Source organism: Juglans microcarpa x Juglans regia, chromosome 4D (genome assembly GCF_004785595.1).
Source record: "Juglans microcarpa x Juglans regia isolate MS1-56 chromosome 4D, Jm3101_v1.0, whole genome shotgun sequence".
Lineage (NCBI taxonomy): Eukaryota > Viridiplantae > Streptophyta > Magnoliopsida > Fagales > Juglandaceae > Juglans > Juglans microcarpa x Juglans regia.
In genome coordinates, this window is record NC_054600.1 from 33,242,659 (window position 1) to 33,252,974 (window position 10,316).

The 10,316-nt window shown below is 37.6% G+C and overlaps 1 protein-coding gene across 1 annotated transcript; it reads left to right on the forward strand.

The window, feature by feature from the left end:
* The first annotated feature begins 3,428 nt into the window (after positions 1-3,428).
* On the forward strand, positions 3,429-6,608 carry LOC121261215 (probable LRR receptor-like serine/threonine-protein kinase At4g31250). Its single transcript, XM_041163457.1, has 3 exons — positions 3,429-4,117; positions 4,836-5,432; positions 5,765-6,608. Exons 1-3 carry the CDS (start codon positions 3,451-3,453, stop codon positions 6,430-6,432), a joined length of 1,932 nt encoding a protein of 643 aa, XP_041019391.1. The 5' UTR covers positions 3,429-3,450; the 3' UTR covers positions 6,433-6,608.
* Positions 6,609-10,316: the final 3,708 nt, after the last annotated feature.

Genomic DNA, 10,316 nt, shown 5'->3' on the forward strand with positions numbered 1-10,316 from the left:
TGATTCTTGGGATGACAAAGATCTAAGCTTGTGATGGACTACATCCACTTGAAGCTGTTAATATTTAGCTAGGAAGCAAGGCCTATGTTATTTGCAATTTTTTTTATGGTATAAACTTATTTTTGATGGCCACTTGAAATAGTAGAAATTGTGATGGCAGGACTGTTATTTTTTATGGCACTATTTGAAATTGAAATGGCAGGACTATGTTATTTTTTATGACACTATTTGAAATTGAGATGGCAGGACTGTGATTTTTTATGGCACTATGTTATTTTTGATTTTTTGATGGTATAGACTTATTTTTTATGGCCACTTTGAAATAGTAGAAATTGTGATGGCAGGACTATTATTTTTTATGGCACTATTTGAAATTGAGATGGCAGGACTATGTTATTTTTAATGGGTACTATGTTCTTTTTTATGTTTTGATGGTACAAAATAAATTTTTTATGGTCACTTGAAATAGTGAAAATTATTTTGCAAATTTTGGGCAGATGCAACAAATGAGTTTGCTCGTGGGATGGGGCAACCCAATTTTATGCTGGATATATCCAATGGCAGATTGTATTGTTTATAAATGTTAGCTAGGATTCGGCAACCAAATTTTTGAGCCATTGAGTTTGTGAGTGTGCGTGAACCTGATTCTCATGTTTTATGTCCAAAAAATATTGTAAACTTATAAGCATACTACTTTATGTTTTGAAAGGGATAAATTAAAAATCATGCAATTGTAGAGCTGTCTAGCTTGAACCTGATTCTCAAGTACTGTTTCATTTTATAATACAAGCCAAACATAATGTTCAACATAAAACAACTTACATGAGTGGAATCACTACCCGACATACACTAATATTTTTGGGATACATAAGAATTACAGCAAACATTACAATAAAAAACAACCACGATATCAACAACGCTTTCAAGGTTCCCTTATACTTCTTCTTCATTGTTTTATATTTGGCTTGTTCAATCAACTGATGTTCATGAAGTAACCTCTCATTCCTTCTTTGAGCTAACTCCAACGTCATCTTGCAGCATGAGTTTTGTTCACTTTCAAGATCAATCTATTCAAAAAAATCACATTGTTTATTGATCTTATAGTTTCGGCAGTTGTAAAATCTTCTGCCAAAACTATTACCCTTTCCAGAGATTCAGAGCTTCGATGGAAGGCCACAGTAGCAAAGTGGCCTGTCCAAACTTGCTTTGTCTTTCCCTCTGAAAGTCCACGAACTTGAATCGCCATGAGAACCTGAACTTGCCATTTGCTAGAAAATCAAGAAGAAAGTAAGTGAAAATGAGTTATCTCAAAGACACCTAAGAAAGGCTAAAAAATAAAATAATGAAAATGTTCCATTGATAAATGTTCCCTCTTAAACTGATATCATACACAATAACTTCAATTGCAAGACCACGTGTGTGAAGGCTCCCTCTATAAAAAGGGCAAGTTGAATTAGACTGTAACCATGTATCTATACAATCAATATGAAAAGCATCACTACAAATGGGCAACATACCTCCTCAACTTATCCTGTTCTGAAAAATCAGACCACTCACCAGAAATGGACTAAAGCTGTGGAAAAACCATGTTTTGCAACATTTCAATCCAACACATCCATAGAATCATTTGGTGGAATTGAAACTAGTCAAGGAGACATTTGGTGGGAAACATGGTATTTACAATCAACACAAGGAGACATTTGATTACCAATCGGGCTCAACTTTTTTCTAATGTAGTAAAAGCAAAGCTCCTTCACCACCGCAAATTCCCCCCACCCCCTCCCAAAACATCCATCATATGAAAAGAAAAGACATTATGTTCTAAATTCACCAATCAGACACTTCAATTGCAAAGTGATAGTTTTACTTCCCCAGAAGCCAATAAAATATGAGGGACTGAAGATGTCTACCTAAAAATGTTCAATCTTCAGATCTATTGTATGCTAATATTGCCCACAATATAACAACAAACCAGAAACAAGATCTTGAGAAACACTAGTGAATCTAAAAGCAGCAGTATTCATATAATGTGTATAGAAACTCAAATCAGAGAGAGTTAACATGAAACTGAGCATCTACTTCACCAATTCGCAGCCTCTAGACTCTGTCGCAGCCAAAACACACTATCAATGACAATAAAAAACATCAAAATAGAAGCAGCAACCCATCTGAGAAACTAATCAAATACTAATAAATTCAAACAGACTACTAACAAAAACCATTTCTGAAAGAAAAAAGACCTTGATTATGTCCAGCTGTATTAAGATAAGCAAGAACTTAATTACATTCCTTACACACATTGAGACATGGAATCCTTATAACAGCAACTGAAATCGACTTTATTTACAAGTGAGAAATATTGCAGGTAGGTTTTCTGTGAAATACATGCCAAAAATACAAGTGAGAAAAAAACCTAAAATTTTACAAGTAGGTTTTACAAGGAAAAAAAACCTAGAATTTTGCAAATTTTCTGTGAAATATTACATCAAACACATGGTGCCATAATCAAAACAAGCACTGTAAGCTTAAAATGCATCACCCAAGCACTGCCATAATCAAAACAAGCACTGTAAGCTTAAAATGCATCACCCAAGCACTGCCATAATCAAAACAAGCTCAAAATAATCAAGGAACTGATTGGGATGAAGTTAATGGAAAAAAAATCCCAAAAATCATAGATCAGAAAATCCGACCTGCAAAATATGGGGATCGCGAAATAGTCGTCGATGGTGGGTCGCGAAATCAGTCGGTCGATGGGGGTCGCGAAATCAGGCCGTGGGTCGCGAAATCAGTTCGTCGATGGGGGTCGCGAAATCAGTTCGTCAATGGGGCTCCTCAAATCAGTCCGTCGCGGCTCGGCATTTGCTGGGTAAGCTTAGGGTGGAAGACGAAGGGGGACGAAACGAAGGTTGCTGGAAGACGAAGGAAACCGACGGAAGACGAGTTCCTCTGCTGTGAACGAAATCGTTGGGAGACGGGACTGATGGGAAGAAGACGAATGGGTCTGCTGTGAAAGAAATGACTGGTCAATTTCGTTCGTTTCAGAGTCTTTTGTCCCTTTTGATCTTCTGTTGGTAGGTGCACGATAAGTAAATTGGATGCCTTACGTGGAGAGTTATTATTGGAAGGTTGTTATGTTGGGGGAACAGACCGACCGGCTTGAAGGTATTCCTAGACAAAAACATCAAAGGGAATGAAACTCCAATATAAATGATTAGGGAAAAAAAAAAAAAAAACCTCCAATATAAAATTATAAATACGCTCTCATGGCCGGCCTTTCGATCGACAGCTCAGCCTTGTATCGGAACTACCTTGTCAATTCCACCCGGCCCTATACCATCTGTCTGCTGGCATTCCCCCCTCTTTAAGTTCGCAGTCTTCACCAATATTAATCTCCTCCATTCTCAAGTTCAAAACTCCGTCTGAGCCATCTTTCACCTCTTCTTCATCATGGCTGACAACAAAGCACGTTGGCTTTTGATGCTGCTTACCACGTTAATACATTTACTTGCGGCACCGTCCGGTGCTGCTGGTGACGATGCAGGAGTGATGATCAAATTCAAGAGCTCCTTGTCAAAAAACGACGTGCTCAACGGCTGGAATGAATCGATCGATATTTGCAGTGGTACTGGAAACAAGAGTAATTGGGCCGGCTTGATATGCACCAACGGGGTCTTATCCGGGCTGCGGCTGGAGAACATGAGTCTCACGGGCATCATCGACGTAGACACGCTGGCGGAGTTGCAAACTTTGCGGAGATTGAGCTTCATGAACAATAGCTTCGACGGTCCGATGCCTAACATGGCGAAACTCAGTGCACTAAAGACATTGTATTTGTCCTACAATCGATTCTCCGGCGAAATTAAGGATGATGCTTTTGACAGCATGAAGTCTTTAAAGAAAGTTTATTTGGCACACAACGAATTTATGGGTAAAATTCCCAAGTCGCTGGCTGCGTTGCCTAAGCTCATGGAGTTGAACCTCGAGGGCAACCGATTTGAGGGAAAGATACCGAATTTTCGATCAAACGGGTGGAAAATACTCAATCTAGCAGACAACCAACTTGAGGGTCGGATACCAAAAAGTTTAAGAAAGATGAATTCTAGTTCTTTTGTGGGTAAGTTGGTCAGTCTCTTCGACGTACATATGCTGGAGATTACAAAGATATTACTGCGTGCATTTTATTCTTGCTTATTTATTACAATTGATATATATATATATATATATATATATTTGACTTGTTGATTTCAACAGTAAGGCCCCCACGTTCGACTGTAAAGTACTCATGATCATCACCATGCACTCATCATCAATCAAAAGCATAATCTGTATTTTTTATGCACTTCGACAGGAAAACTAATTAGACAATTCGATTATATTTTTAGAAATAATGATCTTCTTAGGATTAACAAGGGATCCGTTTAACAGTATTAAATTTGACAATCTCTGATGTGCACCTTATTTAACCACATCCAACTCAAACAGAATATTTGTAAATGGTATGCACGTTGATACCAATGCTTAAAAAAATTCTCCCTATAAAAATATTTTTAATAAAAGTAATGTTAGAGAGAAGTCACTGTAGCAGTACACACTTTGCACTCAGTATATGGTTGCTTTTAATTCTCTACTTTTTTATTTTAGATTTGAGAGATGTATGGTCTAGATGATGCCACATCATATGTGCAAAATGATTGCTCCCAACAGTGAATTTTATCTATATTTATTCTTTTAATAATAATACTAGTACTACTCTTTCTTTTTCCTGTGCCAAAATATGTTGTTTTTGGTGTCTAAAAGTAAAAGTCTTTCATTTTTTTTTCCCCTTTGGACAGGCAACAAAGACCTATGCGGACTGCCTCTGGACCCATGCAAGGCCTCAAGGAAGCACTACATCGTAATAATCATCATCTTAGCTATCGCCGTGGTCGCATTAGCAGCAATGGGCGTATTTTTGTACATACGTGGCCGCCGACTCCAAAAAACAAAGAGTAAAATGGTCCAAGAAATAAAAGGCTACAAGAACTCTGGTGAAGCGGCTGAAGCCTATGATGTTGGCCGGAAAGAGGCCCAATCACCCGACCTTCCAGGCGAGTACAAAAGAGGTGAACAAGGAAAGTTGTACTTCGTGAGAAATGACAGAGGGATGTTTGATTTACAAGACCTACTTAGAGCCTCGGCCGAAGTATTGGGGAGTGGGAGTTTTGGGTCCTCTTACAAGGCTGATCTTTTGAGCGGGCCTGCTATGGTTGTGAAGAGGTTTAGGCAAATGAACAAGGTAGGGAAGGAAGAGTTTCATGACCACATGAGACGGCTTGGGAGTTTGTCCCATCCTAATGTGCTTCCCCTTGTAGCCTTTTACTATACCAAAGAAGAAAAGCTTCTAATTTCAGACTATGTCCAAAACGGCAGCCTCGCTAGTCATCTCCATGGTATGTTCTGCTTCAATTAATTTGATTGTCTTTTCCATTTCTTATTTGGTAAGACAGGAGTCAAGCCTAAGATTTGTCAAACTTTTTCAAATCAATGTAAGAACGTCTTAACGACCCAACATCTTCCAGGACCCATCAATTTGATTGAGCTGGAAAATAACCAGTATTCGGTCCCAGAAAAGACCGAGTTTGAATGTTGTTTGTGCTGTATCTTGTAGGGAATGAATAGAAAGGTGAATTAGGGACTGCATGGTTAATTTCATCTATGGCTTTTATCATTTAAGCAAAACTAAAGCCTAATAAAATTGTGTTTTGGGTATTGATTTTTTCAGCAAGACGTGCACCCGGGCGGCCAGGGCTTGATTGGCCAGCTAGGCTAAAGATCATCAAAGGAGTAGCCAGGGGTTTGGCTTACCTCCACAGAGAGTTCCCTAACCTAACCCTACCCCATGGTCACCTAAAATCCTCCAATGTGCTTCTGGACCACACGTTCATGCCTCTGTTGTCGGATTTCGCTCTCGTCCCAGTGATCAACAAAGAGCATGCACAACAATACATGGCGGCGTACAAATCTCCGGAGTTCACACAACGGGACCATACTGCTCAAAAGACCGACGTGTGGTGCCTAGGGATTCTCATTCTTGAGCTTTTAACTGGAAAATTCCCTGCAAACTATCTAAAACATGGGAAGGGAGCGAACGCGGATTTGGCATCGTGGGTGAACTCAGTTGTGAGGGAAGAGTGGACGGGCGAGGTGTTTGATTATGACATGAAGGGAACCAAAAACAGCGAGGAAGAAATGCTAAAGCTCTTGAAGATTGGAATGTGCTGCTGTGAGGGGGATTTGGATAGGAGGTGGGAGTTGAGGGAGGCTCTGGAGAAGATTGAAGATTTGAAGGAGAGGGACAATGAGGATGACAACTATTCTTCCAATGCCAGTGAAGGAGACATGTACTCCTCCAGGGGAATGACTGAGGAAGACTTCTCCTTTCTCAGTTAGTATATAATAGTGTTGATGAGTTACTGTGAGGGTTAAAACTTTGAAGAATCTGCATAGTGCATATGCTTTTGGAGTACATTAAAGTTAAGTCTGCGGGGTGGCTGCTATGTCCCCCAGTTTTATTTTTGTTATATTCTTATCTGCAAAGACTGCAATAATGATGTAAGGAGTAAAAAGTTCTATTGGAATTTGTAAATCATGGGCCAAGGTATGAACTTGCCACTTGATTTTTCTATCTTTTCTTTATATAGTTATCGAGTTTTTTCCCAATAAGAAAATGAGGAATTCTGGCTTATCTAGATCAGTTCGTTCAGACTGGGTGCATGCAAGGATGTGGAGGCAGTATTTGGGAAGGCTGGACATGAAGGCTCGACCTGATAAATAACAAGTCATTGACTTGTCTTATATATCCCGACAAAAAATGTAAAAAATGACATAAACTAACGACAGCAGCCTTCTTTTGAACGATTCTATGAAGAGGGTTTGGAGAAGAGAAACCAATTAAAGAGGTTCAAATATATAACAGCTTCAAACCAATCTTTGCCATTTGCTTTCGTTTCGTACTGGAAGAACTCAGACAGCGTATCTATTCCTATTACAACGTTCAAATATGTTTTCAAAACGAATTATTAAAATCCGACTTTGACTTCATGGTATCCAGAAAACAATTGGGCTGGTCGCCTTTTTATCTTCTTTCCGCCCTGTTATAGAAAGTACTAAAAAACTGAGGAATGCATGATACGGAGGCCTGCAAGGCATTTTAATTTGTGTGAACAAAAATACTCGTATCTTCATGTAGATTTTCTTCTCTAGGGGTTTTCTTACTCGACTTGACATCATTAATTACAGGAATTGTGAGGTTTAAAGCTCGAGTATGGGTCAAAGGAGTCTAGTGTTAGTGCTCATGCATGCATTCATCCATCCAATTGATGGTTCATGGTAGCAGCACAAACTAACAGTCGCGTGACTGTAAGCCCGGTTCATCAATTTGTTATGTCCCTTTTAGTTTGGTAATTTGATTTTCTGTCTATATATACTCGAATGATGGACTACGTACTATACTATCTGTTCTTAAGCTTCTTTTTTTTATCTGCGTTTCTTGTTTAAGAGAACGAAAGCACTTACCCACTATTTAAGACAATATCATGACCCACTGGAGATCATGAACTTCCCATTCTTTCTTTGTGGTGTAATTTCAACAAAAGTGCATGAAAAAGTACCTAATTAATCTACTTGTCTTTTCTTCAACTCGATCTACACACATTAAGGAGAGGGTTACATTTTATTTATTTTTATTAAGATTGAGTTTTGAAGGGCTGCTCAAGGCCCTGAATGATAAAAGAATTGGAATATTCTTTGGTATGCATGTGCGTTCTTCTGATTAGGGAGAAAATTCTTAACATGTAGAACTTAGCTAGGATTTGAAATCAGAGTTATCTAGTCTGATTAAATTTTAAATTTTCTGAAGTAATTATTTCAGTTATGATATTATGGTCTACTGCCGGTAGTTTTGAGTTTTTTTTTTTTTTTTTTCAATACAAAAAAAATACGGTATCCCAAGTTTATTGAGTTATTTGGCAGGACTTGGAAACTACACAATACTTACTCCACCTTGACAAAATTAGGATCACTTAATGTAATGTGGTTTATTTTCTTATTCTGGTGCCATCCTTTTGTGCGGAGGAATTATACCTCGTTTGGTTATAAAAGTTAAATTAAATGTTGTTAGAATATTATATCTTTTTTATGACATAATGTCTTTGAAAAATTGAACTTTCCTTCTTTGAAAGAAGTACTTTTTAAACTTCTCAACCTTCTCGTTGTATTTGTGGACTATTTTTAGTAGCCAAATGTGTACTTGTGAACATTTTGTACAGGCTAGGTTTATAGGGGAAATCTTTCCACCCGGCAACTGATTGCCATCAAACGAGCTCAGGCAGATTCTTTGCAGGGTGGGCATGAATTTAAAACAGAGATTGAACTCCTATCAAGGGTCCATCACAAGAATCTTGTCAGCCTCGTGGGATTCTGTTTTGAGCAAGGGGAACAAATTCTGGTTTATGAGTACATTCAAATTGGTAATCTGATGGATGGTCTTTCAGGTACTTCCATCCAGTTCTTTACGTTCTCCACAACATAAATCTGGAAATAGTTGAAACTCACATTCCGTAGTAGAACACTAATATCATTAGATCTTTCGGTACCCTTGTCTCCTTCAAAAAGCGAAACTGAATGACTGCTGCTAGCCAGAAAATATGAACCCAGTAGAAACTGCTGGTATAATTCTACTGAAAGACCGATTTAATAAATTAAAATTGGGAGCTGAGTCAAAGTTGGCGAGTACAGTTGGGGGGTCTGTCTCCAAAACCTTCTTTGTAAGATGCCCTGCGTTCCTTCAATTCTCAAGTTCAGCTTTCAAGTGTACGTCACTGGCAACTAACAAGCTAACTGAGACATTTTTCTTGAAACTAACAAATGAAGCACCTATAAGTCTCCTGGGAAAAGTTTTATATAGAAAAAAAAAATAATTTGCCCTTTTAAATTGTCTTGTTTTCTATGCAGGGAAGTCAGAATTCAGGTTGGATTGGATGAGGAGAGTGAAAGGTTTGGGGGGTGAGATGAGAATTTTGTGTTTTGTTTGAGAGTTTATAATATTGTGTTTTAATATTATTATTGTATTGGAATTTGAAAAAGGTGAATTGATATTTGAAAAAGTTGAATTGTTTATTATATTTTGTATGAAAATTTGAAAAAGTTGTAATGATGAGATGAGATGAGATGAAAATTTTGTGTCTCATCCCATCCCCCAAACCTGCCTTAAAGGTAGCCCTTGGAATAGCAAGGGGTCTGGCCTATCTGCATGAATATGCGAATCCTCCCATCATACACAGGGACATCAAATCAAGCAACATCCTACTGGATGTAAGTTTAAATGCAAGCCTAACGTTGATAGTGAGAGGACTTATGTCACCATTGGTTTGGGAACAGAACTGAAAGGTTTAGAAAAGTTTGTGGCACTGTCAGTGAGTTGTGTCGAAGAATCAAGAGCCAAAAGGCGTGAGGTGGTGAAAGAAATAGAGAACATTATGCAGCTTGCTGGGATGACCCCCAATATTGCTAAATCCGCATCCGCTTCAGCAAGTTATGAGGCAGCTAGTAAGGGCAGTTGCCACCGTGGTTACAGCTTGCGATGATGCCTTCGATTCTCCTTCAGTTCTTCAAATGATAAAGCTCAAGTGAACTCCAAATCTGTGCTCAACGTTGTCTCCAAAAGTTGCATCTCTCTGTGTTTTTTTTTTATAATACTGTGGTCTCTTTTGAGTATATCTGTATATGGCAAAAAGATTGTATCTGAAATGCAAGTGGATTCATGGACTTGTATTTCACCTTCGAGTGTGTGTATATCGTACATGTCCTATTTTTAGGGTCTCTTTATTTTCGAAAATGAAATGAATTGAAATTAAAATTAAAAAATTGAATAAAATATTATTAGAATATATTTTTTAATATTATTTTTATTTAAAAATTTAAAAAAATTAAATTATTTATTTTATTTTGTATTAGAAGTTGAAAAAATTGTAATGATTAGATGAGATGAGATGAGATGAGATATTTTCTAAAAATAAACGAGGCATTAATCATCTATATGGTGGACTGAATCCTCCTCGGTTTACAATATAGATTTATAATGGGAAGGTCGTAAAAACTTGGAATTTTTTAGTTTCGTGGAAGTTTATAAAAAAATAAATTAAGAATTATTATTATTATTCGTTTCATTAGTTTGAAATAAAAAGAAATAAAATGTCTTTTTCTATTTTTCTCTATTTTTCATTAAAATCCAAAAAAATTGTCAGCCTGTTTCTTTTAGGCCCGGTCGGGTTCGG